Source organism: Scomber japonicus, chromosome 3, assembly GCF_027409825.1.
Source record: "Scomber japonicus isolate fScoJap1 chromosome 3, fScoJap1.pri, whole genome shotgun sequence".
Classification (NCBI taxonomy): domain Eukaryota; kingdom Metazoa; phylum Chordata; class Actinopteri; order Scombriformes; family Scombridae; genus Scomber; species Scomber japonicus.
This window is the reverse complement of record NC_070580.1, coordinates 12809176-12828791: the sequence shown is the minus strand read 5'-3', so window position 1 is coordinate 12828791 and position 19616 is coordinate 12809176. Positions and strand designations below refer to the sequence as shown.

Sequence of the window (19616 nt, the reverse complement as noted above, 5' to 3'; positions counted from 1 at the left end):
TACAGGCTCTTTCTCAGTTTCACTGTTGAACTTTTCCGTTTCATCCACCAATCTTTTTTCCGCTGCTTATCTGGGACTGGGTCATATCAGACTGAGTAAAGAAACCCAGACATCCCTCTCCCCGGCAACACCCTGCAGCTCTTCCTGGGGGATCCCAATGCGTTCCTAGGCCGGGAGTGATATGTAGTACCTCCAGTGTGCTCGGGGTCTGCCCTGGGATCCTCCTGCATCCCAGGGAATGACATACAGCTACAGATCTGATGACACTGTCACAAATTCGATATTCGATCTTTAGCCTAGGGTGTACTAGGTACACTTCTAAACCTTATGCTTCAATATGATATTTGTTATGGCCTGTTCATGGCTAGCACAGAAATCCATTAGCAATGCACCACTCAAGTTCAGATCAGGTACATCATTACTCCCTGTCTCCCACAGGCTTCTCAGTAATTGCCCACGTGAGCATTGAAGTCCCCCAGGAGAACTATGGACTCACTGGGCGGCACCCCCTCCAGGGCTCCGCCCACAGACTCCAATGAGGCCAGACACTCCAATCTGCTGTTCAGTGAATATACATACACTGCCTGGCCAAAACAAAAGTCGCCACCAATTAAAAGGTCACACACTGTAATATTTTATTGGACCTCCTTTAGCTTTGATTACGGCATACATTCACTGTGGCATTGTTTTGATAAGCTTCTGCAATGTCACAAGATTTATTTCCATCCAGTGTTTTTCACCAAGATCTTGTATTGATGATGGGAGAGTTGGACCACTGCGCAAAGCCTTCTCCAGCACATCCCAAATATTCTCAATGGGGTTAAGGTCTGGACTCTGTGATGGACAATCCATGTGTGAAAATGATGTGTCATGCTCCCACTCTTTCACAATTTGAGCCCGATGAATCCTGGCATTGTCATCTTGGAATATGCCCGTATTAAACATAGCCCTGAGTTCTACTGTTGTTTTTTTTACGATTTGATTTCACCAAACGTTTCACCAAACTTAAACATCTGGTGAAATCAAATCGTAGAAAAACAACAGTAGAACTCAAGCTATGTCTAATAGTGAAAGTAAGAGCATTTCCACACGCACATTGCGAAGGGGACTCAAGGGACTGGGACTGCACAGCTGTGCAGGCATAAGAAAGTCACTAATCAGTGAGGCTAATCGGGAAAAAAAGGCTTCAATTTGCTAGGGAGCATAAAGATTGGACTCTGGAGCAATGGAAGAAGGTCATGTGGTCTGATGAGTCCAGATTGACCCTGTTCCAGAGTGATGGGCGCATCAGGGTAAGAAGACAGGCAGATGAAGTGATGCACCCATCATGCCTAGTGCCTACTGTACAAGCCTGTGGGGGCAGTGCTATGATCTGGGGTTGCTACAGTTGGTCAGGTCTAGGTTCAGCAACATTATGTGCCCAAAGAATGAGGTCAGCTGACTACCTGAATATACTGAATGACCAGGTTATTCCATCAATGGATTTTTTTCTTCCCTGATGGAACAGGCATATTCCAAGATGACAATGCCAGGATTCATCGGGCTCAAATTGTGAAAGAGTGGTTCAGGGAGCATGAGACATCATTTTCAAACACGGATTGTCCACCACAGAGTCCAGTCCTTAACCCCATTGAGAGTCTTTGGGATGTGCTGGAGAAGGCTTTGCGCAGTGGTCCGACTCTCCCATCATCAATACAAGATCTTGGTGAAAAAGTAATGCAACACTGGAGAGAAATAAATCTTGTGACATTGCAGAAGCTTATCGAAACAATGCCACAGTGAATGCATGCCATAATCAAAGCTAAAGGAGGTAATAAGGCGAAATATTAGAGTATGACCTTTTTTTTTTAGCCAGGCAGTGTATATATGTGCACTGAACTGTACATGTTTTGAAAGTCATTTACACTTCCTAGACACTAGTCTTATTTTCTCTCAGGTACTAACCTCAAGGCATACTCTGCTTGCAGGGAGCAGCCTGTTTTGCTTTTAATGTACACATATGGCTTGTATGAATCTTTCTGCATTTTGGAACCGGTATCTAAACTACAGACACAAAAAAAAACCCCCACTAGGGTCAATGGGACCATAGACACAGTGGAGCCAAATCTGTGGTGGCTGAAAATCTTGTGTATTTTAATATACCATGATGCAGTAAATAGCTGGTGTATGACAACAGTGTCAAAATCTTTCAAGTGTAGTGGACATAGTAACCTTTTAAAATAAACTGTATATTAAAATAACTTGATCATGTTAAGAACTGGAGGTGTATTTACTATTTTTCAAACATCAGCTTTTGATGTAGTCTTTCCAAAAGTGTGTCAGTACTGTAGACTACATATTTTCCTTAGTCAACATAAAAGCTGCAAGACAATATAACATGCAAGAAGATTTGCAATTCTGTCATAAAAACAATATGTTAAAGCATGTTTCTGATTTGGCTATTTAAAATGGTTGAATGAAGAAACAAAAAGGACAAAAGAAAAAAGCAGACATACTCAAGGTAAAACTAAGTTGATTTTTATTGAAATGCCTTGTACATTTTCAGGTGGGCAGGATCAGATTTCACTCAAAATTCACTTGATATTCAGTGGTTTTTTCATTTTTCAAATACTGCCAGGGCATTTTTAACTTAGTCACTTCCTCATTAAGACTCTTGATCAACCCCCCTCCCCCATCTCCAATAATAACAATAATGAGTTTTAATATGCTAATCGGTATTGTTAAAACTCCATTTTAAGTTTATCTGTCTTTGATAGGAGCAGAAATCTTTGGAAGGCTGCGAGGATGACACAGGTGATGGACAACAGTTCAGCAGACTGCATGTAAAGCCCTGGCCTCCTGCATTATTCAGCTGTTGGAGTGGCACTCTCCAGACTCTGGAGAATGACTAAAAGAATCACTTAAAGAAAACAGGGAAAAAAAACAGACACTGACCCTATATCCCACAGCTGTAAAAGTGTACATGTAGAGTGAAGCCTCTTGTGGACAATTTTATCTGCTGCTGTGACACCTCCAAGATACAAGTGCTGATTTTCTGTCCAAAATAACTTCAGAGAAAACAAGCACATTAAGCCAAGTTTGTAATTACACTAAAGTTGACTGACAGCCAACCAAAACAGCCAGTCTACTGCAGAGACTGACTATTCGACAGGATGCCACAACCAAAATATATGTGGAACAGAACTGGCCCGTATTTACTTAAATCTCCAGTTTGCGGGGAAAAAAAAAATTAAAAAAAATGGTGCTACATTTTTTCCAATACAGGAGACAGACTCTCATATGTCCTCACTAGCTGAATGTATTTCAGACCAGAGTGTTGTGAAGAGGCTGACCAGCTGATGACTCGTAAGATATCAGAGCCAACACCCTTTCAACTGTTGATCTTTCTAAAAAGGGAACAGTAACTAGGTTCCTCTTCACACCCCAAAATACAACATTATTTAAGTTATTCTTCAGTGAATGAGACACATATTCCAGTATATAAATGAATCCTTAAATTGATTCCCAATCAGACATTTTACTCTGTGGTGCAGTACCAGAAAAATATTTAATGTTTGGCAAACATTCTAACACAGGTTTTGTAAACACTTTTTCCCTTGTTGAAATAAAGACTCAAAAATATAATTTCATTTTTCACAGAATCCTTTCATTGAACTAAATATCTGTAGCAATGTTGAAAAAAACAAAAAAGGAAAGGAAAAAAAAAAAACGCTACTCTGAAAACGCTCTGCAGAATTCAAACTGAGAATCAAATATAACTGACATCACACAGATTTTGTCGTCTGGTGAAGAGAAACACATACTGTTTGCCTGAAGAGGTGGGCGCAGTCTTTTCCAAGGTTTAGAGATTAACCACTCTGGAAAATTAATATTAGGATCCTCTATATCTCTTCAATTAAGATCAGGTACTGTTACTCCAGCCAGGTTGATCCTGAGTACTCTGGCTGGTCAAACACTATAGCAGCTTTTTTTTTCTTGTTTTTTGTTGTTTCTCACTTTTTTTCCCCCCACATTTTTCTTTTTCCTCTTACCTTTCACACCACATGATCCACAACCATACAACACACACGATCTGTAACTCTCGGATGCCTTTCAGATTGAACATCTCATCCTTCATCCTCTGCTCAGACATGTTTGCTTGCACGCACACACACACACACACACACAAACACACTCACACACAACCTGTTGCCAGGCAGTTGTAGTTCCATTGTGTAGCCTGTGGGTCGGCCTACCTCGACGTTTTCGAGTGTAAACACCTTAAGGCACACATAATGCACCGTGAACATTAAACAGTTGGTGCAGGGAATACTGCCCTCTACTAACTGGGCATCATATTCCTTTAGTGACCCCACCCTCACCACTCCACGTGGCCGTTACAACTAAATTTACAATCCATGCACACATATTGTTGTTGCTTCTCAACCAGCTCATTGATTTCTCCTGCCTGTCTCATTTCCTTCCTGCTCAAACTCAGACACACAGCAGTGTGTTGAATCAAGGTTATCCAGTACAGTTTTGTGTGAATAGAGAGGAAATGAGGCAAGAGAGACGTCATTGCCGAATGAGATGACATATGGATCCTGCGTGCAAAATGGCTTCACAAAGTCAAAACACATAAGGCCCGCGGTAATTTTTTTTGCATTGTTTTCAAAAAAAGTTAATATATCATCTGCGGACTCTTTTGCACTACGAGTCCCAAAATAAATAGATCTCCCTCTTTTTTTTTTTTTTTTTACTTAAATACATTATTTTCTCTGATGCTCAAAAATACTTTTTGTTCTTTTTTTGCCAGATAAAGTCCTTCAAAGGATAGAAGAGTTTAAAGATTTTCCCCAAACTCTTTCACACCTCATGTAGCCCCTTGCACTCGTCCAGTGGTATGAAATTCCACAGGAGCTCATTGAGAAAGCAAAAGATGGGGGTAGAGTCAGAGATTTTCAAGATTGCAGGCAACAATTCAGCCTGTGGAATCAAAAATAAGAGAAAAAAAAGGAAGGAATGAAGGAGGATGATGGGAAAAGGAAAAAAAAGGGAAAAGAAGGAAGGAAGGGAGGAAGGGGACTGTTGTGGAGGCAGTAACTGTGGGGGTGTTAATAAATAAGAGCCAGTTGGACACCCCCTCCTGATTCGACACTCCATTCTCAATACTGATTAGTGAAGATGTTGTGGGGGGCCTGGTGGACTGTGCTGTGCTCTCAGCACCAGGCCTGGGCTCTGCGCTGGTCAAAATCAGCTATTAGCCGCTTGATGTGGGCCAACTTGTTGTGCAGGTACTCACAGCGCTGTTTCTCATCATGGTAGTTGGGGCTGTGCTGTAAAAAGCAAAACAAAAAGTATATAATATCAGACTTCAGTCATCAACCTGACCACAACTCTTGGTGCTCTTCAACAAAAAAAAAAATCTACTAGCCAACATGTTGTTAATAAAGTATAACAAACAAAATACATAACCCTATTCAGGCTTCTGCCTTACTTACTTGTTTCATTTTTTTGTACTCTTTCAAGACTTCTTCTTGCACCTTCTGTAAAATGAAATACAGACCATTAAAAAAAGATCATTTTTAATTCAAATACATATTCACAGACACATATTTAGACAGTATTGCTGAAAATACTGTAAATTCTATGTTAAGCTTAAACAGATATTAAAGTCCTTGTGATAACTTGGCACATGATGCATAATACTCAGACTTCATCAATTCTGATGACAGACATTAAAGATGTATGCTTCACAGGGCTGTGTGACATTATACATTTTGTGTCACAATAGAAGGACAGCTATTGTTTATTTCAATGTGATGCAAATCAAAGTCTTTACAGCAATACCTTTCACCATTTAGAATCAGTCCATCTTTTATGTGTAATACATTAATAAATTATTCTTCATGGCTTTTTGCTCCTAAAGCTTTTATTGCACAGTAACATAAACTGTGTCATTAACTCGACACCTGGATCACTGTCTGTCCTTTGCTCCACACTGGAAGAAGACTCAGGCCTGCTCTCAGTGAACCAGAGAGAGCAGAGCTGAGTAGCATGACCATAAATGACAGCAAAACACAGTAGAGCCTATGTTTATTTATATTATTTACATAATTTATGTGCACTTGTTTCATTTCAGCTTAGTGTCAGAGTCTCTACTATGTTTTGCTGCACATGCATTGAAGCAGAGGAGAGACAGTGAACCAGATCAAGTACTGGAGTTGACAAGAAGAAGAGCAATTTAATCTGCACCTAAGATGGATAGACAGTCATCTTGTCATGTTTCTGACCCATTCACAATGATGGGATATGTTGTCACTCCAAATGTGTAATTAAGACCAACATCAACTAAAGTATATGCAAGCAAATGGTTTCAATGACCTGATACTCCTTGGTGCCAGGTGCCAGCTTCCGACACTGGGTATCCAGCTGGGTAAAGCGACGGGTGATGCTCTCCACATGGGCGTGCAGCTGGCGGTACTCATCATACTCTGCATTGAAGTCATCCTTGTAGCTTTGTCGCTGGTCTGTGGACACCAACGGTATGTACTTTCTATAAACACAGGAAAGGAAATTAAACTGAATTATACTTTTGAAACTGGTTACACACATACAATTATCATTTCAGCAAAAAAATGTTTTGACATGTGCAAGACTAAAACCAGAAAACTAACTCTTCCCCTAAATTTCCTCATTCTGCACCTCTGTAAAAAGATCCTGATATTTAAAGAGAGGTGGGAATCCTGTTTTACATCTACTGAGTTTCTTGATTTCATGAGCGGAATTGATGACACGTTCTTTACAGGAATTACAAATGACGTGGAAAGTACAAAAACAGTCTACAGTGATGACAGAAGGATACCAGCCTGCACAGATTACACACAGATGTGTTTATCGCTGCATTTAATTCTCTAGCTTGCGTATATTATTAAAATCCACTTAGAGTTTTTATTTGTGTCATTGAAATAAATTGAGAGACCAGAGAGACAAAGATAGTCACACTGTAGGATAATGGGCCCTTTAAAGGGAAACTTCCACATTTGTTAACCTCGAGTATTCAGCCATGACAGAGTTGAAGAGAGGAGTGCCAGGAGGAGTTTGTTGTGTTGGAGCACAGAAAATGTAGCTTAGTGTTATCTAAAAGATTTCAAAGTTGTGGCTGAATGACAAACTTAATTCAGCTCTCACAAGATTTAAAAAAAGAGACTGCTCCCTGAGAAAGACTTGGTTAAACACAATAACAAAAACAGGATCAGCAATAATAATAACAACAACAACATAATAATAATAATAATAATAATAATAATAATAATAAACACAAAATGTGGCAAAATAGTGTCCAGATTGAACAACACAAAAGTTTCCCTTGAAGACATTGTACACCACAGTTACTCACATTACATAGTCAGGCATCTCCACTGTGGATGAGAATTCAGTAGATTGGACTGGCTTCTCTTTCTCTGAAGAGTCTGAGGAGAAAGAATAAAATGTAAGCATGTAAATACTATACTGGCAATGCATAATACACTGATGGACAACCTTTTTCTGTCTTTAATAAAAGAAATACAGGCTTTCAACTGAATTTTTGTCCTTTTCTGGGCATTTAGATGTAGTGCTGCCACCCAACAGCCTGTGCTGTTACTACAGCTGCAATCTCAGAACCCATCAGGTATCTGTTTGACAACAATTTAGCCTCTGGGGGCAAGAGCTAATATTTCAGGGTTTCCAGTGTAGCCAGCAGATATATCCAGATAGAACATATATAGGCCAAGACTTCCTCTTCCATGTGCCAGTTGTTTACAGTCCGATTAGCAACTAATAAAAAGCTAAATCGTCATGGGACTATAACTGATGGGTTTCAGGACTGCATTTTGGCCAGTATGTTTCGACTCTTCTGCTCTCCACATGTACTGTTTACCTGCATGCAACCAAAGTCCGCTCAAATGTGATTGGTCAACATTACTCTGACAACAAATGGAAACCAGAAGGCTTCTAGTACCAATATATTTTCACGTTTCCTACAGATTCAGCATTAGTTATACAGATATATGTTTATAGAGATTACTACACCCACTAATGTATTGTACATGTATTGATTATTGTATATAGTATTTTATATCATTTTTAAAGAATATTGTTGTCAATTTTAAATTTCTCCCTAGGGGGCTCAATCAAGTTACCCTACCATATCCTACTGAAGTTTTAGAGAAATCAATCATCACCAAAGGTGTCATAAGATCTGCACTTTTGTTGTGACATGTAAAAAAAGATCATGAAGTTTAGTAGCCTGGGTAAACCAATGCTCTCATTCCAGCGAGATTTTACTTCGCTAAGAAAGTTAGCATGGCTACCAAGACAAAATTTTTGCCTGAGATAGGGAACCAATTACAGAACGTGGAGGCGGGCTCAAGGCCATGCTGACATCCAGCGTGGCGACCACAGAGGTGCAGCTAAATTAATTGGAAGGCAAGTTCATTTTGAAAATAGAACAAAAACTTGCGCTACATGATTTTTCCTTCATAAAAAGGATGTGTTAGTGCTGTTCCCTACAGGCTCTGAATACGCCATTGTCTATCGTTGATATGATCGGCTGTAAGTTGGTCCAGTAGTGTACTGAAGCATTTGATCGACATTCGTTGATCCCGCCTTAAATACGAGAAAATGAACAGCTCCTCACCAGACCCTACCTCAATCTCACATGAGATTGAGATGCGGTCTGGTGTTAGCCAGGCTAGAAGTTTAGCACATCCCTTGAGGAACAATAGTGTCTCAAAGTACACCCACAACATTTACAATACAAGGTGAACTAGAACTAAACATCACAGAGTAAAGAAGATCATGGATCAGTGCCTCCGCCAAAATCCATCATGCATCACTGATTACAGTGATGCATGATGTGGGTGGGTGGGTGGGTCGCAAGAGACAGTGTAGAGAAATACTCAAACATGGTGAGCTACAATCCAAAGTCTAAAAGATAAACTGTCTGGAAACTTGGACAGAGGAGGCATGTCAGTCACAAGACATGCAGCTTGAATTAGTGAGTTCAAACACAAGCACACACAAATGCACGTCCGCACACACACTCACTTGCTTGCTTGCTTGCTTAAGTGGCCCTCATGAAGCAAAGTCCTTTAAGTTGGACTCAAGCTGTTTTTCAATGTATTTTAGTTTTATTATTGTTTTCCATTGTGCCATATAATATTAAAATGTTTTTTATTTAGTGTTGGAGATCTTTGTTTATATTAATTTTGTTCATCAGAAATAAATGTTGGAGCTTAATAATACAAACATTTTCTCTGTTAGCTTATTCCCCGATGTCTCCAGAGTAATTTTTAACATGTGTAACACTGACCCACCCTTTTGTAATATTAGGAAGACAATTCTGAACTAAAATTCAGAGCAAATGATAGCCAAGCAAATGAAACATATTGTATTGAAAGTGAGAAGAGCACACAGCTGCAGAGTTGGGCTATGAAAACTGGATTTGTTACTACGAGTGACCACTTTAAAAATATTAATGCATCTCTCTCTGAAGATTTGTCTTTAACTTAATTAAACCAGTAAGAGATCCAAGTGAATGGTTAAGTAAACAACAACATTAATATATTTTATAAAGTCATGTGCAATATGGAAAATGTAGAATAGTTAATAGTAATGTGTGATGTGCATACATCTGGTTCAGTGATGCAGATAACAAACAAGACTGAAACACACCTTGATCTTTGTGAGGTTTCTTGTCGGTAACTTCTCTTTTCGCTTCCTCAGCACTGCGCTTCTTTTTGGCCCTACGACTCTCCTCAGGCTGCTCTGCTACACTGGGAGGACTACTGCCTCTTTCCGTCCTTTTCCCTTTCTCCCTCTCTCTATCCTTATCTTTGTGCTTTTTGGATTTCTTCTTGAATTTCTTGTTGGAACTGCTGGACAAGGGAGGGCTGCTGATGACAGTGGAGGTAACTGTGAGTGAGGTGCAAGGAGGGGGGCTGGGGGAGGCAGCTGGTCTGGGGACTGGGATGGGCGGCCGATAGCGGTCCTGCAGGGTCCTATCAGAGGAGAAGGGGCTGGGTGAAGGGTCCCTGCAGGAGGAACTCTGGTCCATGGGCAGGTCCTGGGTACCACAGCCCTCCGGGGTGCTGGGCGAGTTGGAGTTGGAGGCTGGGCTGGGCTGCTGGTGAGAGGGTGCAGGAGGGTGAGACGAAATGGGGAGATGGCTGGGAGGACCCGAGGTGACGTTGGAGGGTAGGGACGATCGTTTGGAGCCAGGGCTCTCCTCGTCCTCACGGCGGTCAGAGGAGGATGAGGATAAAGATGCGGCTGGCCCCCGATTGCTGAGGTGGGAGATGCGGGCTTTCTTTGGTGCCAAAGGATCTATGAAGTCAAAGTCTGGCTGGCGCTTCTGCAAGAGAACACCAAGAATTTAGAGGAGAAATGACACACTTCACTGCCTGTGTGTGCATGTGTGTGTATGTATTAGTGCAGGTACCAGGGGGGACGCAGGGACACCATCTTTGGGAGAACTGCTTGATGAGAGTGCCTCAGTAGGAAGACCTAATTTGCTGTTGAAGAAAGGAAAGAGTGCCGTCAGTGGTGAATAGTGGAAGAGAAAAGAGAGGACACATGAGGGGCAAGCACTTAACTATCATTACACTAGGATCAGCTAAAGAAATCACATCTGTATTAAAGCAACTGTTTGCAATGTGCCAAAAAAAGCAGAGACTGCAAATTAGCAAAACGGATCAAATCAATGGAGGATTTTAAATGTAACTGTTTAATAAGGAAGAAAATGCATTAACTTGTAAAAGTAAAACCAACTATCCTTTTAATATAATCTTTAAGTGATCACTCCTCTAGGATTGAAAGGTGGCGGTTTAAGGCACCTTGAAGTCATGTCAGTTACATGTGCCCCAACATTTTAACATACAAAATATAAACTTCTGAAACTCCACTCATCCACTGTCTATCCTTAAGCTGCCAGTATATATAGTCCAAATACAACATGTTGTTGTCAGGCTACATGTCAGGTTGGTTATCTGAATTTTAATTTAAAAAAAATTTGAATCCATTGTTACTGACATTAAGCTGTCACTGTACTGTTTGAAGGACAAACCAACTAACCGTAAAACCAAAACCACATACAAGCCTCATTTGAAAACTAGTACTGATACTTTACAGATACTACAGTTTCACACCAGAATATGTAAATTCTGTAATAGTTAAAATAAGAATATCGTGAAGTTCAGAATGCATTTCTGTACCGAGCCAGGATCCGGTCAATCTGGACTTTCTCATCCTCTGAGTAGCCAGGCCAGTCTCGCTGGACTTCACGGAAAATGAAGTCCTTCAATGAATACGTGTTGTCTTTGGGGTTCAGATTTGCCACCTGTTTTGTACAGACAGAGACAGAGACAGAGACAGAAACACACACACTTTCATAGTTAAACTTAGTTAAACTACAACAGCTTGAGAAGTATATAACATGTAGAAACTTCACATTTCCTGTGCTACATCTGTGCATGCAAATAATAACGATTAAGTGGCTCATTTCTTGTCAAAGTGAATGAAGTCTTTAAACTGAACCAGATGTAGAATTTGTGTATCTCGCTCTCATGTTTAAGAAAGGAAAACCTAAATATCAGCTATTAAAAAAAGCTTACTATCGGGCTTCTCTGTTTAATGGAGTATGAGTTAATATTAATTACTGGGCCACCTCCCTTTTATATTGCTCTCTCACTCTTGATAAGATATATTATGGCACTAAAAAGTCATAAAGATAGTACCTGTTGCAGGGTGGTCCCCAAGGAGTTTCTGTCCTTCTGGTTGATACCATCCCGCTGCAAACGGGCAAGCACCTCCAGCTTCTTGTAGGACTTCAGCGCCAGCAGGTGAATGATGCGGTCCCGGAATGGCCGCTGGGACACAGGGTTGCTGGAAAGGCACTTGCGGATAGTGTTGGCTGGGTTGATGGGTGTGGATCTCTTGCGCTCTGGGGCCACCTCTGGGGTTGATAGTGCCGGCTTACGAATATGGACTTTCTTTCCTATAGAAGAGAAAGGTGTTTGTTTAATGTTAAACAGCTCTCTTTCTCAGCAGTGACCTGAGCTAGCTTCTCTACTTCAGATTATCACATATCTGTCAATTTGCTCATCACAGTCACAGGAACCATTGACTCAAAGAGGTGAAAGTATGAGAGGTTCCTCATATTTCAATTTAACAGGCAGAAAGACCCTGCTTTACCATGTAGATGATTTTTGTTCAGTTTTTCAAGCAGGAGGTCCCAATTGTCCTCATGTTCACACCAATTACCACCTGACACAAGCACAGAGAAAGTGGGCTAGCACTAAATTAAAATTCTATAATGGGCTGCAGCTCCTTGTATCAAGTAAGAGTTGTTTAGAAAAAGCGACTGTGTGGAAAAGGCAAGGTGATTAGACCTAAAGACACCTCTGCTTCATGTTGCTGAGCCATGTGCTTAGTCAGGTGCCTAAACATTTCCCTATACTGCTCCACAGTCATTATGAAATTCTAAAGCTCTTTAAGAGATTAAGGTTAGCGAGAGGAAGAGAAAAGAAAACCTTCCCCCTCCCTCCTTGTCAAAAAGCAGAGACTAGGAGCAATGTGAGGGCATGTAAGCACACATGCAATTTGTGTTATCAAACAGGCCCACTAAAAACTGCTGCAGGTGAAAAGCGTATGTCAGTTACTTGTCTCCTTCAGACAGTCACTCTACATACAGGATTTACAGTAGATTACAGCAACTTAAAAACACGCCTAGATCCTCTGAAATCCATGTGCTGTTGATTGGCCACAATGTTCAATTTTGAACAGGATATTGCCACTGCATTCATAATTAAGGGGATTGTGCAGCTCTCATAAAAAGAAAAAAGAAAAGAAAAAATACAGGCTATAGTCAAAAGTAAAAATGTTGTAAAATTGTTACCTGAAGTTAACAGCCTGTGAAAACAAGCAGCTAAAAGCCCCTTTTGCATTAATAAATGTGGTATTCACTTTAAACAAGCTGTGACAAGCTTCTGTCCCTCCCCTTTTCTCTGCTGCTCCTCTCGTTTCCCAGTTTCTATCAGGACCACTGTATGCAAATATATCCCCAGGGCCCCAGAAAAACAGGCCTGAGGAGTTTTTTTTACTCAATTCACAAATTTTGTGGACTGAACTTGCTTTCTGGTCTTGGATTCACCAAGAAATGTTTGACAAGTGCTTTTTAATTAAACAGGTTCATAACTTTCTGTTTTCTGGGTTAAAAAAACAAAACAAGGTGTGACTATTCAAATGGAAATACATGGCTGTCTGAGCTAAATACAAGGATACCAGCCCTTACTTTCAGATGTGTTGTTCACTTTAAAAGAGACTGAAACAGTTATGTCAAGAATGTAACCCTGACAACTTTCTCACATCCGAACAGCTGGCCTGTCACTGCATGGGGCGACTGTGAATGTCAGATTGCTGTTTCAGCCTCCCCTATACTGATGTCGGAAAGGTGTATATGTTTGCTTTGGGGTTTTTTTGGGGGGGGGGGGGGGCAAGGGTGTCTCCAAAGCTATTCTGCTACCTGACAAGCCCATAGTATACACCGGACCCTTTACTGTGTGCTCCTTAAGATTTGTCAGAAGTGGCAGAGAGCACATACCAACAACAGTGTGACCTCTGCTCATGCGTTGATAAAGCCATATCCAACTCTTCATGCAAAACAAACAAGGAAAAATGTCAAAATCTTGCCAACCATAAGCATTCCTATCCACTATGCACATAGGGTTACTTTCAGACTACCATTAATATAACACTGCTTAATGGACTTTTATTTTATTTTAAGTACAATCCCCTTGGAGTTTGTACACCTTTCAAACCAACCAACCCATGAAAAGAAACACAATTTGGTGCATTTTTGGACCTTTTGGAATGCATTTTGAATTTGGCTTAAAAAAACAACAATCTTTTTCAAGCAATGACTTTGGAAAGAGTGTTGACGAAACCTCAATTTTTATTGGTGCCCTGAAATTGAAACCTACTCATCTTAAATCAGATAAGCACCCATAGTTATAGACACAAAACACATTTCCTATCTAGTTTTGCTTTGCATTTTGTCTGACCTTTGATAGTCAAACAATCTTCCAAGAGAGTCGTTTTTTTTATCTGAACAACCATATTATCTTAGTCTGAAACTCAAAAAAGCCTTGACAGTTATTCAGTGAAGTAGATACCTGCCTCAGACCTCAGGAGCATGTAAGCTAGTCTTACCTGTCTGGCTGTTGGTGTTAAGTTTGCATAAGTTTTAAGCATGCATTTGTTTTGTAGTTGGGTGACTGAACAGCAAGTGATGAGAATTAAACACATACTGAGAGAGGGTGAGATGAGAGGAAGGCAGAAAAGAGAGAAACATGTTTGGCATGAAACATTACATCGGTGAGTTGTTTCTCTGCATATCCGTGTCCAACCTGTCCTGTGTTGGATAAGACATATGAGAGAGGCTAACAAGAGCGACGAGCCAAATTAGATTATCAAAGATTACTTTTTCTGTTTGGCATGTGTGACTCAAACCCAGGCACTGGCTGGTGCCATGGACAGAAAACTTTGCTACACAAGTTTATGTTGATCCAATATGGGTTAAACACAGGTAGCACTTACTGCTTGGACTGTGACTCCTCAACCCTCTCTGTATCATTTTGGCAGGCTGTGTTTCAATTAAAAATAAAATAAATAATTCAACCTTTTGCCCTTATTAGTCAGACTGCTAATCTGGAAAAGACTGAGATGACAGAATGGCTTAGTCAGTAGCAATAATGGCTTTGAATGGAGTCAGGCTGTTAGCTTTCACCTATTCAGTCCCTCAAAAAGGATTGGGTTTGAAAAGAGAGTAGAGGTGTTGATAGGATGTAAAGCCACGCGGGTGAGTGGGGTTTCAACCTGGCATCTGAATGTGGGAGTTGCAAATCAGAGACTTGATGGTTTTAGACAAGATGTAAGAATGTATTGAGGGCCTTACCTCTGTACTGGCCCCCAAGCTTGATGACTTTGGTCCCACGTTCGCGTGTGTCCTCCACGGCCTGGGTCATGCGGTCCCGGGTCACCTGGTAGGAGTCATTAGTGGCGCACACTGTGACCTTGTCCTGTACCGTCTCCAACAATGACAGGTGTGAGGCCCCTGAGCTGCAGACAAAGAGGGAGTATGAGAAAGAAATGTGAGGCAAAGGAGGATTACGTTCTAGCAATATGTAGTAAGACAGTAACTGTTGATTCAGCTGACCGGTGATTATTATTCTTACCTTGACACATACTGTTTGATGCACTCAAAGCTTCCCTGAGGGTTGTCCTTGCCCACATTAGACAGGTAGAAATCAAAATTGTGGGAGTTGTCTGAGGAGGAGTCGGTCTTGGGAATTTTAATGCGCTATGAAAAAAATCCACAAATAAATAAATAAGTATGTATAGTGCCATAGGTAATTACTTGAGGTGAGGAGGTTCATCATATACGTGGGTTTGTTTCTGTAATATACTCAACTTGAGAATTGAATGTGTGTGTACATACAGCTCAGATACAATGTGTGCACCTGAGCTGTGGTGTATAACGTGAACAACATGGGAGCTAGCATGAGACAGAAAGGTCTTTGAGGTCTTAGCAGCTAAGGGGAAGCTGTATGTGTGTCATGTGCGTCATGGACTCCTAGCAGTGCATAACTGTGTTTACAGACTTTACAGACTTCTGACGGGTCTGAAATTAGTTTCTGTTTACATAGACGACGACAGCTTAACAACTACATGTGCAATGACAGTATCACAAAATGTAACATTCACTCCAATATAACAATCATTTTCATGCAACACAAAACGTGTCCTTAGTGTGAAAATGCTTCATGTCTAGTAAAGCAAAAAAACTCTGGGTATGTAGGATGTGCTGAATAAATACGTATGATACATAAGGTCAATTTCTGGATGCACTGCATTCTTGTACTAATCTGATCATTGAGTGAATAAAAACACACTTGTGGTCATGCTATAATGAGCAAATGTTCAGTGAGCAGCACTTGAGTAGCTGTACAGAGTAAATCAGTGGTTTTATTGGTTCCAAGAGACTGTGTCAAATTAAAGCATAAATTACAATCATTACAGAACACCAAATTAAGCTAGCTGGTGACAACCTGAAACAAATCTAAGGTTTTATTTATTCCACGTCTGAAATTCACAATTGGAAATGTGATCGCTCCTCTGACTTCAATCATAAAAAAGGAAAAAGAAGTGCTTACCCCTTGGAGTCCCTTGAATTGTATTGTTGGCCGTGAAGAAGGTACATTCTGAAAGTGAAGGAAAACAACAGTTTAACACCTACCAACACCACAGATATGTAAAGGAGTTTTAGGAGGGCCATTCTAGTTTGGTAGATTAAGTACCGCTACACAAAACCAAATTAAATAATACATATAAGCTGGAACCTGCAAAACACGTTACACAATTTGAATGACATTTCAGACTGTAGAAGCAGCATAGCCTCAGGGTCACACCAAGCAGACTGTCAGCAATCTGCCTTCATAATCTCCAAAAAACAAACAAACAAAACATGTCCCCGAAGATCCTGTATCATGTAAAACCCTAGCCCACTATTCATGGTTTATGTGAATCTGTTAACAGTGTTGTTATCCTATCAGCTCATGGCCTTTCACTTACCGTTTTTTACTATGATACTCAATGGGATAAATGCACATCGGTAGGGGCTGACCTAGTGCCTGTGTTGCTACAGAAAACATGGGTGACTTTATGATAGGCCACTAGCTGACAGTGTTTGGCACTGTGTCTCAAAGTTTAAATTTACATAGAGAGACCATGTTAACTTTTACCGTTGCTTCTTTATAAGTGGTTAACAGGTAGATGGTAGGGTATGCAAAACTGATCGTGAGACATCTGAACTCAAGTGGCTGAATTTGGACAACATTCAAACACAGTAGACATTTTGAAGAGGTTATTTCTGAAACATCTTTGTTTTGTATAGGCTTGCAGGTTTGTGGCTACTTGAAACGGAGCTGACAGCCACAAATATGCAGAGGCTTCTCTGCTGCAGTGCAAACTAGGATAGGAAAGTGTAGCGACTCCCTGCTTCTTCACACAGCTGAAACCAACAGAAGAAACAGTTGGCTAAAATCTTAAAATGCTTCTTCAAACTGGTTTGAGTAGACTTTGCATTTAATTTATAATAGCTTAACTGCATTTATGGACACTGAAACATGCTAGGCATATTATACATGAAATAAGATAGAAATAAACAATGATGAAAATGTGCATTTTCAAATCAGACTGAAAGAAGCGTGTCATGGTTGTGTTAAAGCTAAAGCTGCTCCCAAGCCAAGACTGACTGACTGACTCCCTCCCCCACCATCACACTCACTCACTCACACACACACACACACACACACGCACGCTCACAGTTCTGATCACATTTCACATCACCACAGAAAGACAAAGATAGCCAGCTTCCATAGTTCGATCACTGGTTCAGCTACAACACACATTACTGAGAGGGACAGAAACAAAAAGCAGGCAGTTTTGGCTGCTCAGTCAGCAAGAGATGGCAGGCTGCCGTTCAATGCAGCGTATAGAGCAACATTACCACATCCAATAAGGTTGTAGCATGGGCTGGCCACAAAAGAATTCCTTCAACTTCGTGATGACTCGGTTTGCCAGTTGTCAGATACTGATTGAATTATCTTTTTATATTGTGATTTACAATTACAGTGTAAACATGAATTTCTCTCCAGGCAATCGCTTACATGGGGCTGACACTGGGCAGAAGTTTCACTGGGGCAGGGGTGTGAATAGTGTGCAACATACATACAGAAACACACACATATACACACACTAGGCCTATGTGCCATAAAAAGCAGTCGGAGACCTCTGAACACTACAGGCTCATGCTATGCGACAGTGCATCAACATTGACTGGAGACCTAGGCCCGGTCAGTATTACATAATGGCGTTGTTGTTGGCAGAGTTAAGGTCAGGTAACTTGGCTTTGGGCCTTGGCACCTCAGACTGCAGAGGTCTCTTCAGATTAGCTCACCTGTGTAGCACCTCTACAAGATTACACCATTTTTACAGTCCAAGATTAACAAGTTATATTTAATCTCCACAGGTATGCAGTGCCCCATTAGCACACTCAGTTTGAAAAGCTTCTCAATGACTGGCACTGTCAAGCTCTGGGGTGAAATACAGTACATACATGACGAAGGAGTTTGTTGAAAGCTAAAACGTACATAAATAGTGCTGTAATGCATTTGAACAGGCTTACACAGACAGCAAGAGCAAGTATCGACATATTTTTAGAGTAGAGGTTGTGTTTTTAACTACTGGCCTGCACTTCTCCTGACATTTATGGATATACGTGCAAAAATGTGAGTGAATGTCAGACAAGCCCCAAATTAAACATTTGTCTCGTGTAAACCCTTCAGGCTATTGCTCAAATAAGCTACTTCCTCCAACTACAATGTGGCAGCTTGTTAGAGACAACATTTTATAATAAAGTTAAGTAGCTTCATACCATTTCTAAGTTGTGATGCGAGGTTTTTTTTTTCTGACTAACGCTAGCTAAAACTTCTAACCATATGGTAAGCAGGCCAGACAACGACAAGCCTGAAACGCCACTAACTTGTAGCGTTAATGAAGTTACATTAGTCTTAATGTGTCCGTGTATTTGCACCCTGTCGCTGACGAAAATAAAACCTTGTCGAATTAAAGTTCCTGTTTGTTAACCAAGTGTTTGTGTTAAACGCTAAGTTTATGAGACGTGTCACCTTCTTAGTTTAAAAATATGTACTCTGAAGACGAGTGTATTCGCCGATATGAAATTACCACTTTCCTAATTTGGTCAAAGTAACGTTAGTTTGGCAAGAAAAAAAAAAGGACAGCACAGCAGCTCCTGACTAACACAGAGCTAACGTCGGCTAATCAGTGTCTGAGTTTTTACCAGCAGGGTTTCCAGGTTAAAAATATTTGTCAGTTCGTAAAACCTGACCAGAACACAAGACTAAGGTCTCAACTATCTTCCACAAGTGGTTAATTTCAAGACACATGACAAAATATGATTAAAAATACAAGTAGAAACTCGCCCTGCCAACAGCTTTGCTAATTTGGTAGCTTTAGCTGTGCGTGGCAGTTGGGCTACCCAGCTGAGACGAGCCGTGTCAGCCCTGACAGTCCCTGCTCATTTTAACTTAAATAAAAGGCTGTTTCACTCACCATGCAATTTTGGTAGCTCTCTATGGCTCTCAGTGCTGTCTCGGTCAATTTGACGTGTAAAACGGTGATTCTATCTGCGCTCTGTCGGCCACAATTTAATCCGTACCTCCCATCCTCGGAGAGAGCCGCCATCTTTACCAGCCCTCCACCATCGTCCCTCTGAAGCTGGAGCATTTAGCAGCCCGGCTTCCCTGAGCTCTCTCCGGCCCGGGGAGGGACTACAGCAGCTGCCTTGACGGCTGGTTACACTGGATTGGTCCTCACTTGCTAGCTTTAGTTTTTCACTTTCACACTACCACAGTAGCTCTATATTTATAGTATGGCATATATAATTGTGCTTTTATAGTACAGTTCATTAACATATATTATTAAGAAGTGCTTAAGAAGTGAAGTTCTCCTATGAT

General features: G+C 40.8%; 1 protein-coding gene across 1 annotated transcript; it reads right to left on the bottom strand.

Moving 5' to 3' along the window:
* Window positions 1–2501: 2501 nt before the first annotated feature.
* On the bottom strand, window positions 2502–19386 carry ell2 (elongation factor for RNA polymerase II 2). The gene is made up of 12 exons (XM_053316772.1): window positions 19213–19386; window positions 16233–16280; window positions 15255–15379; window positions 14975–15138; window positions 11757–12016; window positions 11235–11359; window positions 10463–10535; window positions 9697–10375; window positions 7379–7451; window positions 6364–6535; window positions 5481–5525; window positions 2502–5315 (listed from the first exon to the last, which is right to left on the bottom strand). Exons 1-12 carry the CDS (start codon window positions 19384–19386, stop codon window positions 5199–5201), a joined length of 2055 nt encoding a protein of 684 aa, XP_053172747.1. The 3' UTR covers window positions 2502–5198.
* Between the last annotated feature and the right edge of the window lie 230 nt (window positions 19387–19616).

Excerpts from the sequence above, each read along its gene's own strand:
- ell2 (XM_053316772.1), bottom strand. The coding sequence starts at position 19,386 with ATGCTCCAGCTTCAGAGGGACGATGGTGGAGGGCTGGTAAAGATGGCG. Across the intron at positions 15,380-16,232 it reads AATTCAAGGGACTCCAAGGG|CGCATTAAAATTCCCAAGAC; the intron begins GTAAGCACTTCT and ends TTTTTTTCATAG. Across the intron at positions 5,316-5,480 it reads AGTACAAAAAAATGAAACAA|CACAGCCCCAACTACCATGA; the intron begins GTAAGTAAGGCA and ends TGCTTTTTACAG.